Source organism: Pyxicephalus adspersus, chromosome 4 (genome assembly GCF_032062135.1).
Source record: "Pyxicephalus adspersus chromosome 4, UCB_Pads_2.0, whole genome shotgun sequence".
In the NCBI taxonomy this organism is placed as follows: domain Eukaryota; kingdom Metazoa; phylum Chordata; class Amphibia; order Anura; family Pyxicephalidae; genus Pyxicephalus; species Pyxicephalus adspersus.
Window position 1 is genome coordinate 36,679,380 of NC_092861.1, and position 21,236 is coordinate 36,700,615.

The 21,236-nt window shown below is 35.8% G+C and overlaps 1 protein-coding gene across 2 annotated transcripts in view; it reads right to left on the reverse strand.

Moving 5' to 3' along the window:
- Positions 1–21,236, reverse strand: part of CLSTN2 (calsyntenin 2) — a 439,150-nt gene that overhangs the window by 11,437 nt on the left and 406,477 nt on the right. For both annotated transcript variants that reach the window (XM_072407880.1, XM_072407879.1), the window contains 4 exons: positions 20,453–20,615; positions 8,315–8,481; positions 5,107–5,255; positions 302–522 (listed from right to left, as the gene is read on the reverse strand). In XM_072407880.1, the coding sequence (XP_072263981.1) occupies positions 302–522; positions 5,107–5,255; positions 8,315–8,481; positions 20,453–20,615 (700 nt within the window). The remainder of the gene's footprint in view (positions 1–301; positions 523–5,106; positions 5,256–8,314; positions 8,482–20,452; positions 20,616–21,236) is intronic.

Genomic DNA, 21,236 nt, shown 5'->3' on the forward strand with positions numbered 1-21,236 from the left:
TTGGTAGTAGGTGGTAGTTATGACAATGGTGTTTATAAGGGATGGGCTAGAAGGTCCGAGCTACCCTGGTCATGTGGTCACCCTAATACAATCCTGCTTTTGAAGCAGCACAATTTGACATTTTTGGAGTGGCACTTTTTGCTTTACTGGTTTTGGAACTTTCAGGTTTAAGTTCCAGGATTGCAGACCATGTAATACAGAGTCCAACAGGCTAACACTATTGTAAGGCTTAGCTTGTATCAGACTTACACCATCTGTTTTGCTTGGAAAAAGCAGAACATGTCATGCAAAAACTACTTACTTTTGCCAGACTTCTTGTCAAAACGTTTTTCCATTTTAGTAACTGTGCTGATGATTCTGATATCAGGGAGCAAAATCACACCATTTGCATTCTCAAATTCTGAAGCTGGACGAGCGAAGTGATCCATTCCATTTACTGTGATCTTGGGTTCATTAGCTTGAAGAACCACAACATATGCTTCAATGTCTGGAATAGTGATACAGATATCTTCTCCAAAGCATCTGGAATACATAGAACTCATAAATAACGTATAAAGAGCTTAACACTATCAAATAGTAAAAAAAAAAAATACTTTTCCAACTGCCTTTATGTTTATTTTTGAAAGATATGCATCATATCTGTAACAAATTGTATAATATTTCCACAGGTATGTCAGAAAACCTGGCCAAATGGAGACGGCAGCAGTTGGGTGCCTGGCCACCAAGAGAGCTTTTTTTCTTCTCACAAAAATATTACCCATTCATGTTTTTATACCACAAGCATAGAAGCCACCATCAACACCATTCTCCTCAAGATACAAAGCCTGGCTAATGCACTCCTACCTTCAACATCACACTGTAAAGGGAGTATAAGGACTGTAGGGCCCATGATAATAATATTGCTTTTTGATTCTCACAGAACCTAGCTGCAATTATTCAATATCTATGCAGACCTTAAAGTGTGTTTTTAGTCCAAACTTCTATCAAGATTTTTTGCATGTCCTCACTCCGTAGTTGCACCCTGTGTATTTGTCCCAATGACCATTGTCATTGTTACAGAAAGTGAAATTAAATCCAAAATTGTATGGCTATCACCAGAACTATATCTGAGGATCAATCAATTGTAAAAGAGAACACTTGTAGCGGTGATAAATGCATAGCGGTGGAAATGTCTACTTTATACTCACCTGAAATTCATGGTGCTCCAATCCTGAATCAACTCTCCTTTTACAAGAGGCAGAGTCCCTCAAATGTTCACATCACTTCCTTCTTGATATGGACACTTCCAATTAGCTGTCCAACAGCATGTCCTCCCAGGATTCAAAAGAGGATGCAGCAGAGGTGATATTAGTGCAAGGGGATTGTCAGGGAGCAGCCAGTATCTGCAGAAATTATTAGTATTTTCCGACACATGTAAAAAGGTGCTAACAAGGGACCTTGGCACTAGATTTGGTGAGCTAGGAAAAAACAGAACCTATAGGATGGGTTGGAGCTTAGGGGGAGGGAGCTTACTCAAATCGTAATAGTCACAGTTGCCCACCAATTTTCTCTTTAGTGCAAAGAGCAATAGTATGAGATGGGATTGTTGCTTTAGATCAAACTATAACTTTTATAATAGTAAATAGGCCCCATAATTTTCATTAGAACTACAGAAGTATAAGATATTATACACATTTTCCTACTATATTTCAGCACAATAAAATAGCAAGAATGTTTACATGTTTTTGCACCTTCTAAGATATTAAAGCTATAATATGTTATTCTCAAATATATAGCAATAAACCCATTCAACCTGGCAAATGATTGGTCAAGTTCTTACCATATCTGGCCACTCACAAGTTTAATGAACCTGAAATTACTGAATATGAGTTGAATGATCGAATCACTCAAGTCACAGGCAAGCTAGATGAGTATTTTCTCACACAGCATATCAATATTTGATTGGATAATAATTAGCAGTAACAGATTTATTCTTCCCATACTCAGGGTTATTATAACAAATGATGTATAAAACTGCTTAACTAGGCTTTGTAATCATCCAATATGTGGGCTCATGTAAAGACAAAAAACTGCAAATATTAATAGTTTGCAGAAATTACAACCAAGGCTTAGATATCACATCTATAATGTGGGAGAATACAGCAATTAAATGATTTTCTTGTCATCATAAGTAGAGGCTCTCTGCTTCCATAGCAGAATTTTACAAGCAAAGGTTAAATATAAGTTAGCACAAAAGCCCCCAACCTTCGTCAGTGTGTGTCACTTTTCATAGGTGACTAGAGGGCAGAGCAACATATTAATTTAGAAATATAGAACTGAAATAACCTTTATTAATAATGTTAAATGTTTTATTCAAATGATATTGATTAGGAAATGATTGCTTGACTTTGCATATTGAGAAGAAGGTAACCTAGAAATCAAAGAGCACCTGTAAAGCAGTATCTGCAAAAATTGAAAACTACATGTGGCTTATAAACCACTGGTAGGACAACACAGAATTAGTAAATTAGTATACATTAGTATACATTGTAAAGTGTTTTATATATATGTGTGTGTGTGTGTGTGTATGTTACATACATACACACCTTTCTGTAAAGATCACCAGGTGGAAAGACAACAACATAATGCCTAAAAACTAATGCAGCCTCCACATATAGGAATGGTAAGCAGCAATATATTAAGAGGCTTTTTTTTCAAAACAGAAAAAGTTACAAATCTACTATAAAATTGGTACAATCCTTGCATGAACATAGATTACCCAGAAGAGATTGGTTACTTTCTAAGCAAATGTGGACTCGAAATTCAGCTGAAATCTACCTTGTGAGGTATTACCCTGTAGCATTTATTGGTACTGTGCAGAATCTATTATTTCTGCCATGTCTGCAATCAATGTAAATTGAAGCCATGGAAGCTATTTGTAGTGAACACTTGACTTGGGATGACCTTAGCATGGTAGCTTTCTTCTCAATTTTAATGACAGATTTCCTCATCTTTGTCATCACAACACTAAACCTTCAAAGTATTTTCAATAGCTTTTTATGTCACAGCATGTGACATGTGAAAAGAAAAATATCTTTATCCCATCACTTACATTACTATTGGAGATCTGTGCACCGTTGTAAAATGTGTTATTTCAAGTGCTCTAGTCATTACAAGTTATATTTTTCTTAACATTTTGATAATTTGTATGATAATTATTTCCATCATTAGTGATAGGTGAAGATCAGGTGAATCAATCAAATTCCCCTACCCCAATTGAGCACATTGCAATTGCATTATTATCACAGTTGTCATCTACCTGATGGATGCACAAAGAGCCAACCAGGCCAAAATGTCATGGTTAACGAGGTAGTTTTGTGTCTTTCACCTGCTGGGTGTGCAAAAATGAGTGAGACAACCAGCCCATAATGTCATAGCTAACAAGGTATTTTATGTCATTTACCTGCTGAGAGTGCAAAGAGCCAACCAGTTCACAATGTCATGGTTATCAGGGTATTTTGTGCTATCCACCTCCTAGGTGTGCAAAGAGCAACCAGTCCAGAAAGTCATAGCTAACAATGTATTTTGTGCCATCTACATGCTAGGAGTGTGAAGATGAGGGAGCCAATCGGTCTACAATGTCATTGTTAAATTAGTGAATTAAAAGTTAGAGCTAATCAGATCACAGTGTCATGTCTAAGAAGATAGTAGGTGGAAACCTGATAAAAAATAGATAGAAAAATTGCTTCCGAAAATCCAGTTTTTTTCTAATAGATATATAGAAGTGTGAGCACAGCCTGTTTGTTGCTGCTACAGCTTCTCACACCCCTCTCTGTTGTATTTTGGGCAGTTGGGGCATTTTTTCCATCATGCCCACCACCCTCACCATTTTTTTTTGCTAACATCCTGACAATTGATAATTTCTAAGAATTTAAATATAACACTCTGCTCAGTCAGTATAAATGCAATGGACATCATTCCAATAAAACAATAATTTTCCTCTTTATTTATCTATTTTTGTCCTTCATTCAGATAAGGAGTTCTACCTTTGCTCTAATTTTATATTCTGCATACCTTTTCATGGCTCATGTCCTTAAAAAAACCAAAACATTGTAAGTAAGTGTCTATTCACTTAACCATGGACAGCAAAAATAATGTGAAATCTCTTTCTTGATCAGAAGGGATGTTAGAGCTGATAAAAGGTCCTATATGCTGACAAACATGTGTGCCAGCATAATAGCACAAATTGTTGTAATGGATTTTAGTAAAAATGTGATAATGCACCTCAAGTAAATTGTCCCTCTCTACCATTGAATCTGTTTCAGTATAGTTGGTACCCTTTTTCCTAACTAGAAGTTTTACCAGCTGCATTGCTGACCCTAGGTAATAGCAGGGCTAATGATGATGGTAGATAAAAAAGTATATATCTAAAAAAGTACTTTACCAGACTATCACAAAGCAGGCTTTGGTTTAAAAAATCCCGAGATGAAAGCTGCACTTCTCTGACCCCCTAGTCACATACTAGTCACTAATGTGATACTAGAACCATTCAAATCCACTGCAAGTGATGTGCCAGTCATGGAGATGGTATGCAATTCAGACACTGCTTATATGTTTTGTATTATGACAGCACAACTAAATGTTCCTGTATGATAGTTTAAGCAAGTACCCAATCCAGTGATGCATAGGACTTTAATTTAATTTACTTACCATGATAGGGACTTTTTTTTTTATTTTGTGCTACACCATCCCTCCTTCAAGATACTACCACTCACATTGGGAGGTTTTCAGCAAAAGCAGCAGTGATGCCAATCATGAAACCAGAAGGCATGACAAAGTGTGCACAGATATTGATTGACAAGGTACAGGTTTCCTAATCAGAAGGTGATAATGCTGCAATATTTCTCCATCCCACTGAGATAGACATGAAAGTATTAACTCAGCTCTGAATTTAGGAATGATGCAGCATCAATGCCACCCAATCAAAGGAAGCTGCAGTATTAGGTGGACTTCACTTGCAGGCCTAACAAGTATTAGACAGTTACCTAATAGAATAACACAAAGGAAATAGTCTACAAAGAAACGTTTGAGTTGTACATTATCATTAGCATGTAATTTGGCACTTACTGGACTTTGGATGACACCCTCAGTCTTCTTTTCCCAGTGTTTGGAAACTGGCGTGAATTAATATAGGAAACTTTCCGAAGAGCTTGGTTGATGCTGTCAATATCCTCACCTTCCATTATCAGCATGGACTGCAAAGGGTTGAAATGGTACTAAGAGAGGACAAGGAATATACTCTTAGACCACATGACCAAATATAACAGATTTTATAAATATAACATTTTTAAATATTATGAAATGTGGTATTTTCAAGGTGCATTCACATGGTGAAATATGTAATGCATTCTGATGTTGTTTATATTGTAGTTTTGCTGATTCTGATTCCTAATATTAATGTTTATATTGTAAAAAGGTATACATATTAGGCCTAATTTTTAAAAGCTCTCCAAGACTGGTGAACATAGACTATCATGAAAAAACCTTGGTGATCTAATAAACCTGGAAAAGGTTTCCTAAATATTATTTGCTAGTAGTTGGCAAATGATTCAGTTCTGCTTGAGATCTATTCCAGGACTATTTTCAGTACTCTTGAAAAGCTTTGATAAATCAGACCATTATATAAATACCAGTCTTAAACCAGGCTTTGACAAACTAGAAATTTGTGTCTGGGCAACACTGAGTGAAGCCTTTATACCATCTCATTATAGGCTGTTTGTCAGATAAACTCTTCCTCTTTCTGAAAAAAACACATTTATACTACTGCTAATACACTGCATGGTTGTTTTTGCAAGTCTTCATAAAATAGGTTACGTAGCATAAGTGAAGAATTAAACCTTGCCTTAAGAATTAAAAAAACACATAGTTCATTCAATAACAATATTTAAAGAAGACTTTTACAGTTTTATTTAATTATCCTTTACCTACTAATGTACCATATAGTCAGAAATTATACCGTAATTGGGTGATCTCTGCTTTTACTTAGAAGAGCAGTAGCTAAAACGTCTACATTTTAGACAAAAGGAATGGATAGAGTTATATATCTACGTACTACTGAATTTGACACCTGGAGATGACAGCTCAAGCTTAATTCTTGTAACAATGGAGTAATCTGTGTCTGTACTTATATTTCATATCAAAAAATCTTTTTTAAGTAAAAAGTATAAAAGTCAGCTTGATCCAACTATTAGAATGTGCGCAAATACTCCAATCCTGTTCCATATGATTAATGAGATAAGCGAGCTGTGATAAAAAGATTTTAAAGATTAAATAGCTTCAAGCAGAGTTCTTATACAAAAAGTATGTTTATTCTGAAGTCCTGCTGGCCTCTCTGAAGTTAGAACATACACAAGTATGCCTTTTTGAAAGAATTTCTAAGCTTGATTGCCTAAAGAGACTCTGTGGCTGGCAGTTTTAACTTTTTTTCTTACTTGCTCTGTTAACTTGTAAGTCAGACTTGTATGTAGACATGTACTGCTTTGGAAAGGTGCCTCCATATAGGTTCTAAACAACTGTCTATTCGCTGCTGGGTGCTATCATCTGACATCAGTGGCCATAAGCAGGAATGGATCTGTAACTCAAGAGACACTTGTGCCAGATTTTCACCCCTTGCAGCACAATCCAGTTTGGATGTACACTCCTGCACACATGCTTTGTGATGTCAATACAGATAGCGCAAGGCTGTCCTGTTCACACACTCTGCTATATCACTGGTTTCTCTCTCTGTCTCTCTGCTTCCAGGACAGCCTTGCGCTATCTGTATTGACATCACAAAGCATATGTGCAGGAGTGTTCATCCAAACTGGATGAACAGTGGGGAGTTCCGGAGCATTCTTACACTCCTCAGCATTAAACAGCAGCTGAAAATGGGAAATGAGACTATTGAGTTCAATATAAAAGGAATGGCTATTCTCATTGCAAAGTGAACTATCACCTTGCAAGACAAATTTAACTTACTTAGTAAAAAAGATAAAACTCATCCAATCATGTGTAAGGAAAACTGATTTTTTAGATTTCCTTGAATGTGTTTGGGTATTCTTCATAAGGTAAACTATCACCACATTGACTAAGCTAAGTGAATTAAACCTTGCAAGGTAATAATGCACCTTGGTGAGTGTGAAACCTAAATTTATTTTACAAATCACCCCCAATATGGCCTGGTGAGTATGTTTTTGAAATTTCTTGTTGCTGTTATCTGCTTAAAAATTAACGGGTGGGATAGAATGCCTGTCTAAGAAAACACAGAGGCTGCCATTGCTAACCTTACACTAAAAAGAGGAGTTGACAGACTTTTACTAGCTTCCAAACACCAGAACTGGTAAGACAAATGGATTGGATAGACAGTCATGCAACTGGTCAGGTATATTAAGAAGTCAGCAATAATAGCCTTTTTTACTCTTCCAATGTGATTTTGTGAATAAAGGTAATCAAACAAAATAGTACCTAAAGAAGCTCTCTACAGCCCCTGCAACTAGCTCAGTGTTCAAGTTCAGGTAGAGGAAGAAAATTTTGGAGAGTAATACACTAGAAAAAAAAAAATTGATGAATGTAAAAGTTAGAATGAATCACAGTTGATTCTACTTTTGCAAAAAACTGCCTGTGGATTTTGTCAGTAAGTTGCCATACTGTCTGCACAGACTGGGTCACAGGACATATGGTATGCCTACTGCAAATAGAAACTTGACTTAAATGTGGATATTGCAGTAGAATGCAAGGTCCGCTTATAATGTTTTGCCCTTTGTAAAAAAATAATGCTGTTTTAGGTGTAAAATGTACCTGTAAAGAAAAAGTTGGATTATACTTACCTTACCTCTTCTGCCTGCAGTCCCTAGGTAGGGGTGGCATTACATGCATTATAGCTAAATACTAGGGAATACACTGCAGCTGCAACTTCACAAGAAAATATTCTTGGATTGTAGTGTTTTCTCATGATATTTGGCTTTTTTTTTCAGGAATATCCCCAAGGAAAGACAATGGCCCAGAGATGCAAGAGAGGTGAAAAGTAAATATAAACCTTAATTTTCCTTCTTTACAGGTAATTTTTATCCCTACTTTGAAATAGCGTTTGACTGTACTGCATACATATTATCAGATGACCATTTTCTTTACTGCATAGTCTATTTTATTATACTGTATGCAAAAATCTAATAATTTTTTAATGCATAGCCTATTATCTTTCTAGCCTACAGCTCAGTTGTGTGTGACTGAATCTTCTGTTATAAGCTTTTCAAACTGGTAACAGCTGTTTCTTTATCACGTCCGCAATTTTCCTTACCTTTACACCTTGTCCTAAGTTTTCCAAAGAAGTGATGTCCAGTCCTTCTCTGCAGGCCTGCCAGCAGGAGATAACTTTTTGACTCTCTATTTTACCAGGACGTAGAGTAAGTCCAGCTATGCTGCCCCGGAAATACTGGGCAAATTTGGGTTTTGTGATTTCCCCACCTAAAAATTAGGAAATGATAGTATTACCAGAAAAGACATATGAAGAATAAACCTTTTATCAAGAGTATAAAACGTAATCCAGTATATCTAAATCCTGAAATGCAATAAAACACCCCTGCAAGGTACTAACTAATTGTTTCACCAATCCACAAAACCATGAAAACAGGGCTGAAGTTACTTGTATTATCATTGTTAAAAAAATCACCTAATAATGAATACAAATATTTTGTTACTTTGTGCATTTGGGAAAACAGATTTTCTTGAATGGAAGCATGTAAAGTTGATATCCAGACATGTCACATGAGGTGGGTTAATTAGCTTTGTTGCAAAAGGAAAGAAAAGTGGATCATATCCCCATCACTTTACCTAAATGGGAAAAGTGACAGATTTTCTTTTAATGTTGCCACAGCTTGATGAATGTGGAATTCTTTTCTCAGGTCTAAAAATGTTACACTTCTGTTGGTTACTGTGTTTAATACACCATCGTTGGTATTTGCAGTATCTTACTTTTTAAGCACTTGCTCTATGAACTTGCTGTATATTATGTTGTTTATACTGAAGCATGCGGTACCTAGACTTGTACTATCATTACCTATGTGCACTGACAATAATTAATGCAACCCCATTGACTTATAGTATACCTGCACTCCCATTGGTGACTGGAAGCTCGTGGAATAATGAGATCTTCTAAAAGCTGTAATTTTCTAATCTTTTATGGCTCACAGTTCAACGCGCAGCACCTGTGCTCGATTCAGTCATTTACATTTCTAAACTACTTTAATGTAAACAACTGCGGGTCCTTAGCAAGCATTTGCTTAAGAATTACAGGTACTTTGTCATCAAAAACATAAGACATCATCTTTACAAAGCTATAAATATAAGAAAAATTACAGTATCTGTTTAAGTTGTACAACCATTGTCAACATGACATGATAACAGCATATTTAGGATTATCTACATGTTCCTGTTTATCACAAAAATGTACAAATTCAGCTTCTGTAAAAGATAAACTCCACCTGTTATAAATATTTCAAGAGTTTAAACTTTGATCATTTAACAATCTGCTGAGTACAATGACAAGCACGCTGCCAATCCATTCTTGGAGAAACATCTAGAGCTAATGTATTTAGCTGGTACAAATACTGCACAACTGCAAATATGTGATTATTGCCAGACAGTGGTAAAATAACTTTGTAGTCTATCTGTGCACCCAACAACTAGAAGCATTTCCAAGTTTAATGACACTGATATAGGTAGTTAGAAAAGTAATACCAAATGAGATATTAAATGTAGAGCACAACTTAAATGTCATCCTAAATTTTTATAAAGTAATGATTATACTAAACATTAAAATTATGCTGTCATGTCCTACGACAGCATCTTTTTTTTAAATAATGATATTGAAAATTGGCCAATTATGGACAAATTTCAAATGTTAAGTTCAATGAAATTTCAAGCAACTTGAAAAAAACCAAAAACAAAAAAATAGTACCTCTATCCATGATAACCAGGAGATTTACAAGCATATACCATACAAAAAAAAGGAATTGTACTATACCCTGACATTATTTTTAAGATTATGTGAGACAACTATTAACAATGGCTATGTGATGTACATAACCATTGTTTACCCCGTCTAGAAAAAGGCTTTCTGTAACATATAAATCATTGTGTGTACACACATCCATTATTAGTAGTCTTCTATTAAGTTAATATATAGGGAGTCACCTCTGTCTTCATCATACCTCTGTCATCACTTCTACCAAAGCTAAGCTCTTCTTGCTAGAAAATCCAGCCAGTACATATTGCCTGAACCACTATATATAATCACTGACAAACAGAAAAAAAAGTGTTAAGCAGTCAGTATGTTCTAAAATGAACTCCAAGGGTTTTACTTTCAGGGCTCTTTATGCCCCAGTGCAGGGGGCAAAAAACATATTTGCAATGGAGGATACCGTATTGAAATATTGATAGTTTCCTTTTTAGATCTTGTACAGATGTAATGGTAAAGAATGGGTGGATAAAAAACAAGTGTAATGCCTTACAATTTTATTATTTTAGGAAAGGTAACTTAAAATATACAGTTTCTTCCACAAGGCAACAATATAGAAGTATTGATGTGAAATCTTATAATTTACATTGACTGCTTTTGGTGATTTAACCCAAAACAAACCAATCATAAACAGACTAGTAGGCCTCCTTTTGCAATAGCATGTCCTATATTACTCGTAACCCAGTGTGTCTTACAATGGTATCTTACAATGGTATAAATATGTCTATCTATAGATTTTCCAGATGCTTTGATAATGTACAACACTATTGCTGTGGTATGTGTCACTAGGGATGAGTGAGCGAGAATATTAGGTTGGATCTCGCAGCAAATCGGGGCTTTCTCATTTACCGAAAATGTAAGCGAGAACGGGCTTCTGATTCGCTGAGAGGTCAAGCTCTCCTCGACGAATAGGAGGATTTCCAGGGATGCATCATGCAGCCCTGTAAATCCTCTGCGATCCATTGTAATTTAAGTATCTATTACAAATGATACATTTGTATCTGTAACAAATATATGCGAACTAATATTTTGGCCCACAGGCGCTTCACCTTGACTCAGGTGCTAATATTGTCCAACTGCAGCTACCCAACATCGTCATGCTGCCCCTTTGACTACTCGTTCCTCCTTTTGGCTCCAGGGCTTACCTTTGTGCTTTAAAAATGTTACCTTCCCTACATAAAGCCTTAACCAATTTGCTAAACATATGTTTCAGCAAGACTGCCGGAAATTTCATATTTTCTGATTGTCACTAATAAGCAACTTTTATAATTCTCTTAGTACAAGTAGTCCATTGTACATTCAAAGTATTATATTTGTGTCACAATTACCTTAACATATATTTGTTTTTGATTTTACATATAGCTCATACATTTTAGAATGCCCTTTATTCAAGTTTTTCTCAACATTACTTTTCAGTTCTAGTTGATGTCACTTACTGATGTCATTGAAGTGGTTTTTAAAATGCAGTGATTGTTACAGCTACTGTTTGAATGACTGTGAGCATAATTTAACAGCAAGACAGAAGGATTAATGTGAAACTGCAGGAAGGGATTAACATATAATAAATTATACAACCAAAACACAAGATTTAACTAGTTCTTTACTTTTAACATTTATGGAAAAATTATTGAATGGAAAAAGACTGCATCTAGTAAATCAATATAAGTGGAGGAGGATGATGCATGTCCTAACACTCAACCTGCAACCTGGTAAACTGGTCACAAGACATCTGAAGTCACGGGGAAAATCCAAATATTTGAATAATATTTCTGCCCAGGTTCTGACATAAACTAAATGTTTGGTACATCAGAGCTGTTTATAAAGTGAAACTGGAACAAAATTGATACATGTTCTCAGGATCTCTCAAACGGCACTAGAGGATGACCTGAAAAGTACCATTTAAAAAAGGTATATTTCTAAATATACTCAATTATAAACTGTTCTAAATATAAACTGAACCAACAGGGAAAATATTTTGGTATAAATATTAGTCACAAAGCCCAGCCGCCGTTGCTGACATTTAAAACAGTAATCCACAGAAATGCTAATACAATTATTGTGAAAAAATACATGGAATGCTATTATAAAACAATCATTAATTTAAAACAGTCATTTAAAAAATCAAAGTTGCAAGTTGCAAGTTAATTTACATTAGTAGTTTCAGGAATTGCTTTCCCAAGAAAGAGAATTCTCAGGTGTCATGTTTTAAAGCGGAGAAAACCCGTGTCGTTCTGGGATTCCTCTTTAGCGCCAGGCACGCAATATTTTTCTCTTCCTTCTTCTTTTTCAGTCTTCTTGGAACGTCACCCAATCTCGCACTGCTCAGGTGCGAGATCGGGTGACGTAGCTGCTGTGAAATGGAAAAATACCTGTGCTTGCGTGAGATCGGGATCTCGTTCCCCTAAAAGAAAAAATGCACCTTCTGTGCATGTCCGAGATCTTGGGCATGTGCAAAAAGAGCACCCAGAGCCTCCCAGGATGCGTAACGTAGGTATCCCCGGAGACTCTGCGCTCCCATTCCCTTGGCAATCAAGACTGAAAGGGCAGGTGCTGCACTCTTTTATTTTTTTTAAAAAAGGGGTGTTGCACTTTAAAAAGATTAAAAATGAATAACATTCTCCCTTTTTGTCTGCCCTTTAATCTAAAGTGAAAATGTTGAGTTTAGGTATGCTTTGAGGATAATTTTTTATCTTGTAAAAAGATTTCTATCTAATTTGTTTTACTGAATCAGTAATAATCAGAGATGACTTCATTGTGAGGTGCCCTCAAACGATGACCCACCGTACATAAATTGAGATTTGTAGTTATAAAAACACTGCTTTTGAAATTTACAAACCTGAACGGAGCTAAAGCTTTTAAATCACTAGGAGATACATAATGGATTTGAGTTCTGCTAAACATATTTGTTTGATGCATTATCTAATGTCCTTTTAACCTTCAATCAAGGAATTTATGATTAGGCCTTGGGTAAAATTAGCAGCTTTGTTGCATTATAAAATAATATAAAGTCAATAGGTGTAAAGATTGTAAGCTCTTCAGGGCAGGGTCCTCTCCTCTTCCTGTGTTACTCTCTGAATCTGTCTATCATTTGCAACCCCTGTTTATTGTACAGCGCTGCATAATATGTTGGCGCTATATAAATTCTGGATAATAATAAATGTATTGCTTATCTGAACAGTAGGGATGAGCGAGCCAGTTTTTAAAACTCAATCTCGCGGCGAGTTGATGGTTTTGCGAAATTTCGGCGAACCGATCCCCGAAACCATCGGAAGGTCAAGGAAATCTAGAGAACGGCCGAATTCGCCGCGAGATTGAGTTTTAAAAACTGGCTCACTCATCCCTACCTGAAGTTCGGGGAAATTTCCATACATAAGAGAATGCCAGAGGCATTCTTGCTCATCCCTACTGAACAGTGACACAATTCCTGTATTCTGTACTTGTATGGTCATTTAGTAAAATATAAGTTTAACAAAATATATGAAAAAACAAAAGTGTTTTGAAATACATCAATGATGACATCAAAACAGTTTCCTCTCCTTTATATGAATCAGAACTCACCTTTTTTATTGCTCCTTTAGTGCACTGAGATTCAGCATAATGATCATTACTAAATGAGATTCATTTCTGAGTGAGATTCACTTTCTCAAATGACGCAAATAAAAACGGTTATCACTAAATTATGGGAAACAGGAGTGAAATCTTTGCATAGGGATACATCTATATATTATGTGATTTTATGATGTTTTAGGGGATATTTCCTCCAAAATCCTGTTGTGTTTCTTGTGTGAGGTACAAGCTACCCAATGGGACACAGACAAAAAAATTAGGGGTTAAAGTCTTCCTCACAAACTTTTGGCTTTACCTATACTTCATTTCCTTTACTTCTCAAGGTCTAATATTACTCTTCTGTCATCATCATTGAATAGAAGCAATACATGCTTATGAAGAAGTTATTCTCTAGAACAATGTGCTATTTCCAGGAAGATGGATTTTGGCAATATTGTACTGATTTCTTATGTAAAAGCATAAATATACAGCAAGATTCAGTGGGAGTATAAACAATGTTGTACAGCTCAGTGACTGCTCCTATGCTGGTTTAAACTCCTTGGGGAAGTGAGTGGTATAATATTGTCAATAGAATAAGACCATCAAACTGACACCACACAGCCAAACGACAATGTCACACTCACTTTCACTTAATGTCACCACTGCCAAATGGTGAAATAAAGAAATAAGCAAGAGGTTGAACTAATATAAATTAACCCACTTTATCAAACCAGTGGAGTCACCAAAAGAATGAGGAAGCTGAAGAGTGCTTTTACACATCTGCATTATAAATCTCAACTATACCCAAACCAGATATTTTAGTTTTAAGTTGCATCTTGTTCAAGAATTAAAATTTAGAGCTACAAAAACTCTAGAGCACAAATACAATAAGATAAGAGCACAAATAATAATAAGAGAGGTTTATCAAACACTTGGATTTATTTTTTTTATTTTTTTTGGAAAGATTTATTTATAGTAAATCAACTATAAAATAAACTGCTTTCAAATAATAACAATAATAACAATAATATTAATAAAAAAATATTTTTTTTTCCCTTTCTTTTTTTCCCTTAAAATATTCTTGGGGCCATTTCATTGTCGTAGTGAAACACCACATTCTGCTGCAGGCTTATTTGTGGTCCTTACCTCTCCCATTCAAGTGAATAGGAGCAGTTGGGGCCAAATTTTTCATGCAGCTGCACCAGATCACAGTGTGGTTATGATATCTTACTTTTGGCTGTGTGGTTGCTTTTGGATGAACTTCACTGGGTTTGGAACCACAGCATCCGTATGCTGTGTGCCCAGGAGTCGCCAAGTGCATAGTTTTCCACCACAGGTATGAAAGGGCTTTTAGGGCAAATATTTGAATCCATATTCCACCCTTTCCCCTATTTGCACCAAAATCCATCATAAAGTTGTATTTCCCAGAATACCTATCAAATAGGGAGGTCTACTGTAGGGTGATGTCAAAATCAAACAGAAATTTTACTGGATCATGCCAATCTTGATAGAGTTGCTTGGCATCTTTTTAATGCCACTGGCTACACTATTACTTTACAATAACTGTTTGGGGTTGGCACGAGCAATAAGCTACAATTATTGTAATAAATGATGAAGAACTCCCATAAACCCCCACCTCTAATATTACCCAATTTCTTTTTACTTTTTACCTTGTACTTTCTAATTTTAACATAGCTTTTGAAAATATTCGTTAATATTGTTACAATCTTATTTCAGTAAAACAGGAAGCTTCACATTTAATTAAGAAACCCTATTATGTATCATCATCTTAATAAAAAGTATAAAAGTGTTCTGTGCACTGAAAAGGGGATTTATGCTTAATGTTGCTCCGCAACTTAATTTATCTTGTGCAGTTCTCTTAAACTGAATTTTGTAATTGTTAAAATGTCCTTGGTAGGGGCTGTTGTTAAAAATAAAAACAATAGCAGGATGGATGACTGCTTTTGAACCTTCATTAACTAAGGCACCAAGAATGTGCGAATTAATTACTTTAAATAATTCCTGTTGCTAATGCTCCTATTTGTGCATTCTGTTTTCATAGCAGCTAACACAATTCTGGATGTATAACAGTCACCTTAAATGCCTTTTAGGTCGCTGTTATACATCCAGAAAGGAGTCAAGGAAAGAAGAGCTGGCTGGTGTTGTTAGGAATATTGCTTCCAACAAGCTGCTACCATAGCATAATGTATATCTGGGAATCATTCAGATTGGACTGTTGAACACAAATATGTTTCATATTCTAAGACTGGATTCACACCATGAACATTGCATTTATCACACACAGATGTAGGTTTAATGCATTGCATTGCCATTAAAAGTGCTGTAATATATTAAAACATATTATTACAGTGCTTGTTTTAAACAGAACTTTCATGCCGATGTCCACTTAGCAGGGACAAAGTTTAAAGCTGCAGGTTTGAAAGCGCCCTCTGGGTCCTAATTAGACCTTAAAGAGGAACTAAACTCGTTGGTGGGTGGTGAGCTTCTGCCATAATTAGAAGGCATGCTGTAAGGCCCTGGTCAGCATCAGTATTCCCCACACACCAGTCCCCAATCTACGCCACAATCTTCACCTTTAGTAAGCCCCCACTCAGGCTCAGGAGACTGGTTGTGTCTCCCAGCACTCGGTTGCCCCCAGAATTTAGGTGCGCAAAGGGGAGAGACTGGCAGCAGACCAGGAGCCCACCGATAGAAGTACGCAGATTTAAATAGACTGGCCCAAAATTCAGAGCCAGAGATCATAACAGATAATTCATCCAACAGACAAAGTACACAGGGACAAAACACAAACAGAGTCAGGGTCACATAGATATAGCATCTCCTAACACATGCACAGCACAAATCAGACTGGGTTTTTAGCCTTACCCTACTCTACTAAAAATAATTTTCATTTCTCTAAGAATTAAGATCGACGAGTATTATATTCCATATATGTGGAAGAGATTTTCCCTTCTGATATTGTGTCAGTTTTATTTTCAAGTAAAAAATATTATGTATATGGGGTACGTTCTTGATTCTCAGGGTTGATTACTTAGGGTTGTCTAAGGAAACTCTTCTGAACCCTGTTCTCCCTCCTAAAGTGTTCCAACTATATTATGGACAGGAGAGGGTTACCCCTCTTTTTCCCCTCCTCCTCCATATGCCCTTCTTCTATCCTCCGCCGCTTTTTTCATTTTCCCTTTTCTACCGTTACATTTTTTATAAAATAAAATACATTTTATAAAATATATAAAATATATGCTTAGACATTCTATTTGCCACCACATATTTTGCACATATATAAGTTGTTATTTTTGAAATATGCTGTCATGTCTGTATCACATATTCATTTTTTGATGGGTTTATTTTCTGTGCCTGCTTTGCAAATTGCATTTTCCCTAAAAAAACATTATCAGGACAGGAAGCGTTGGTTAAATCCCTCTAATACATCCCCAATTAGCAGTAAAAAAAAAGACAAGGATTCTGATTATTTTACACACTATTAGTAACTAAAAACAAACAAAATAAAAAACAACAAACATACTTCAGGGTAAAGTAAAATCAGGGTTAGGAGAATTAAGTTAAGAATAAAGTGCTGAGTTATTATTGTGGGCACTAGTTAAGAAATGACTGTGTTTCTCAGCAATGACAACCAACACCGTTATTTTTCAGTTTTCTATACATTTGTATGAAGCCCCGTTTTTAACCAGGTAACTTTGTGTCTGTTTTAAAGAGCTTTGTATTGGCTCCAATCCCAGTCACCTGTAGCTGGGTCTGTTTCATTCTGTAATAAATATGGATCATTCATTATACAATAAACGTAGATATATTCCAGCACTTCCATAACAAAGTGTAACAATAAATACTGAGTATCTGTTCAGACAGTTGTAAAAAGAAACAACCCTGTCCTAACATCCCTAATAAAACCTCTTTCTCCATTCTTCGATTCCATGGTAATAAAGCATGATAGACGCTGTCTTGGCACCATATAATCCCACCCTAAGGGGCCACTAAATCTAGTTATAATTTAGATCCATTCAGTGTAGCTGGAAGCACAAACATTAAGACAGTATTTTGCAGAACAATGTCACCTCCACAAAGTATGACCTTCATCCTATTCTTTAACTAATACAGAGAGTTCTTGTTTTATTACGGGGTTTTTAAGCCTTTTAAATGTTATTTAAAAAAATGTTTAGCATTTTTTTTTATTATCTGTGCTCTGAAATACAAATTGCACACATGATTTAAAGGTGACAAAATTTGTTTTTGGATGTAGTCCGAAATGGTCATCATTTAGTTTGGAAAGTTTTAGGACAAAACACTAGAACTTGGTTAATTACAATAGAGTGTGATTGGTATAGAACCCAATGACAAAAGAGTAAATGTAGCGCTCTAGGACCAAGACCAGAATGTATCTGGGATAATGAGGCAATTATGAAATTAAACTTCTTATCAATTGCTTTTAAGCAACTCCTTCCCCGAAATAAATACCAATATTCGAAAGTGGAAAAATATAATATCCCTGGTTTGTCTACTAAAAACATTCCTTTGGACCAGGTCACTGTTGTGAACCCCCTCTTCCCCAATTAAGCTATGTCTGAATGGTTGCTTTTCAGCTATAATATTCTTTTATAATATTTACTTTTGAGGATGGGCAAATTGTTTTAGTTCCCAAACATTAGATTACAAATTACATTACAAGCAATGTAATTTATTTAATGCTATTCTCTGGGCTTAACTTCCTTTCTACCAACATACCTTTATGAACAACACGTATTTTTCCTCAGCTATAATCCACAGTTTTGGGGGAAGGGGGGTTCTTCTTCGGATTTCCACAAGACAGTGAAATGTTGAGGCTAAAAGTTTGATTTTAAAAGCTTGCAAAAAAACAATGTTCTACAGTGATGTATCCTAGAACATCTATTATACTTAAACATAAGTGCATCATTGAAGCAGATTTTAGAAAGCATTTTGTGCATATTCTCAAATAGTGAAAGAAATGTTTTATCACTTTGAGAGCTTTACAACCTATTCAAAATCAATGTGAATTACCATATCCAGGGAGAGGCTTAAAGTGAAACCGTCAAATGTTAAATCATTGTAAGAACGTACATACTGCAATCCTTTAGACAGGATCATAATGAACAGTTAAGCGTACATTATTTAATACATTTAGCTTGTATTATTCTATAATTCACAGCACTGAAAGCATTAATTTGTGGGCATGCATTTTTCATCTGCTCAGGCTCATGCATGGCTCAGGACAGCTGGAACTATGAAATCCTTAATATTCCCTCCTCAGGTTCAAACTCAAAGTACTACCAAATCATACTGGGACCTACAAATTGAAAATTAAGCCATAACATTCAGTAACTGGTTATTTTGTCTTCTTCATCCTAACATCTAGCCTATAAAATATTTACAACCCAATACAAAACCATTCTTTACATTATCAGAACTGACAGTCATCTTGGCCTGTTTCCTAAACAACAGCTAAGCTGCAGCGCGGTCATAACATTGCGTGTCTGAATAGATCCAGGTAGGCTATACATTTTAATGGGACATATTTATATGGTGCCACAAACAAATCTAGTCACACTGGTACTCCCGGGAAACCATTAAAACACATTTATAGGCCTCTCATAATCCCAGCTGCAACAAACCTTCAAGCTACTTCAGTCAAAATCTTCATTCAGGCTATATACATTCAGTAAAATTGATAAGTTTATGTTTAAACTCCACTACACAAACTGTAATCTTTCTTTTATGTTAATGATCATCATTTCTGGCCTATCTGCTGAATTGTAAAGGAGATATGGTATGAATGACTGCACTTTCTGATGAAATATAATGGAAACCAGGGAGCAAATGTGAGTGAGTCTGTTAGTCCTTGCCCATGTTCTGCTGGGCAAAAAAAGCCTACACTGAATGTGAAATATAGAAAAGACAGATTGATATTCAAATGTGTGATTGCAGTTCTGTTCAAACTGTTTTGTGTGCGGTCTATGAAGTAGCAACCAAGATCTGATTTCTGTCAGCTCTGCCATAGTAAAATTCAACAGGACACTGCTCCCAGTAGTTGCACCCCTCCATTAGACCTGAAGCAATGTAGGAGGTGTGCCAAGGATCCTAAAAATCAATGGCACACAATGTAGAATATAGCACAGATTCCAGAGCACTGAGACAGCCCACACAATGGTTTGTATAAATCATTATGTACATGCAGATACTCAGGACCGCCATTAGAAAATTCTAAGCCTCATAATAGGTTGATTTCCTGGGTCGCTCTTACCCATATCTAAAAATTCCAGAATTGCAAAGGCAGGGATTTTTGATCAGTCTTGGCACAGAAGTACCCCTTGCCCCCAACCCCTCTCTCTGATGGTGGCCAATCAGCTACCATGCAGTAGCTACATTCTAGCAATAATTCTAAATGTTTACCCTGTGCTTTGGCAATACATAAAGGTGCAAATTTTAGATACTGTATGTCTTTTCCCACAGTTCTGTTTTAATTACTGCTTTACTAAAGGCAATATGCATCATTTAACTTTTTACTCAGTCATATTTGTCCACCTCTTTCATTACCTTGACTTTAGTTCCTTAACTCATCAGCCTAGGAATTCCTATTATCAATTTAGACTGTCACCTACTCATCAATACATTTTTAAATTATACCTGCGAAGAGCCTGCCTATTGCTTACATCTGGGGTTTAGAGTCTTGAGAGGTAAACTAAGACTTCAGTCTTGCAGTTGACCTCAGCGTTCTCCAACCAGCTGAATCGCTCTCATTCAAACTTCAGCTAAAAGTTTTTTGTTTTTTTAATTTGCTAAACAAAATAGTAACTGTATGAATGAAATAAGTAATTGATTTACCTTGCCAACAGGCACCCACAGTCAGCTGCATTGCAATGTGGGATGGATGAATGGGCCAGTCATTGGTCACCAGATATGGCTCATATGTTGATCCATCCATGTACAATGTAACCAAAGGGAAGTCTATGTTGATGACATAGTAATGCCATTCTTTATCACAAATCTAGAAAACAGAAAGGAGACAATGTTTCATAAATTCACATCTTAACAAGTCTTTTTTAAATAGCATATTATATTATTAATAACATATTGGTTGATTAGCACATTATATAGTTAAACTATTATTTAATCTAACAGCTTTTACCATTATGAATAGTAAGATGTAAAGCATCCACTGTTATAAAATAAAAATTGAAACACTATGGTACATTTGTTGAATTGGTGAAAGCTTGAGCAACAGTTTTCCATTGGCACCATTTTTCCCCAGTCGACCTTCTGAAATGAAACCTATACTTAAAAGAAGGCTACCATTGCTGACTTCCTTTTGAAAATGCTAGTAATCCTGGCTTTCTATAGTTTCATTTATTTTTCAGTAATTTCCACAACGCAAGCAAGTCGGTGAGAAATGCCAGAGAAGAGTAAGTCAATGATTCTGATCTCCACATAGGGAGAAGACTTCCTCTGCTGCCGGTTTATATAGTCTAGGGCTGTTAGATTATTACCTGTTTATATATTCTTATACGTTTGCACATATAAGTTGTTCAAAAGTCAATGTGGTCCTCAAAACAGGCTTGTAGTTATCGGCAAATTACCCAGGCATTTCCATGCAGATAATGTCAGTCTT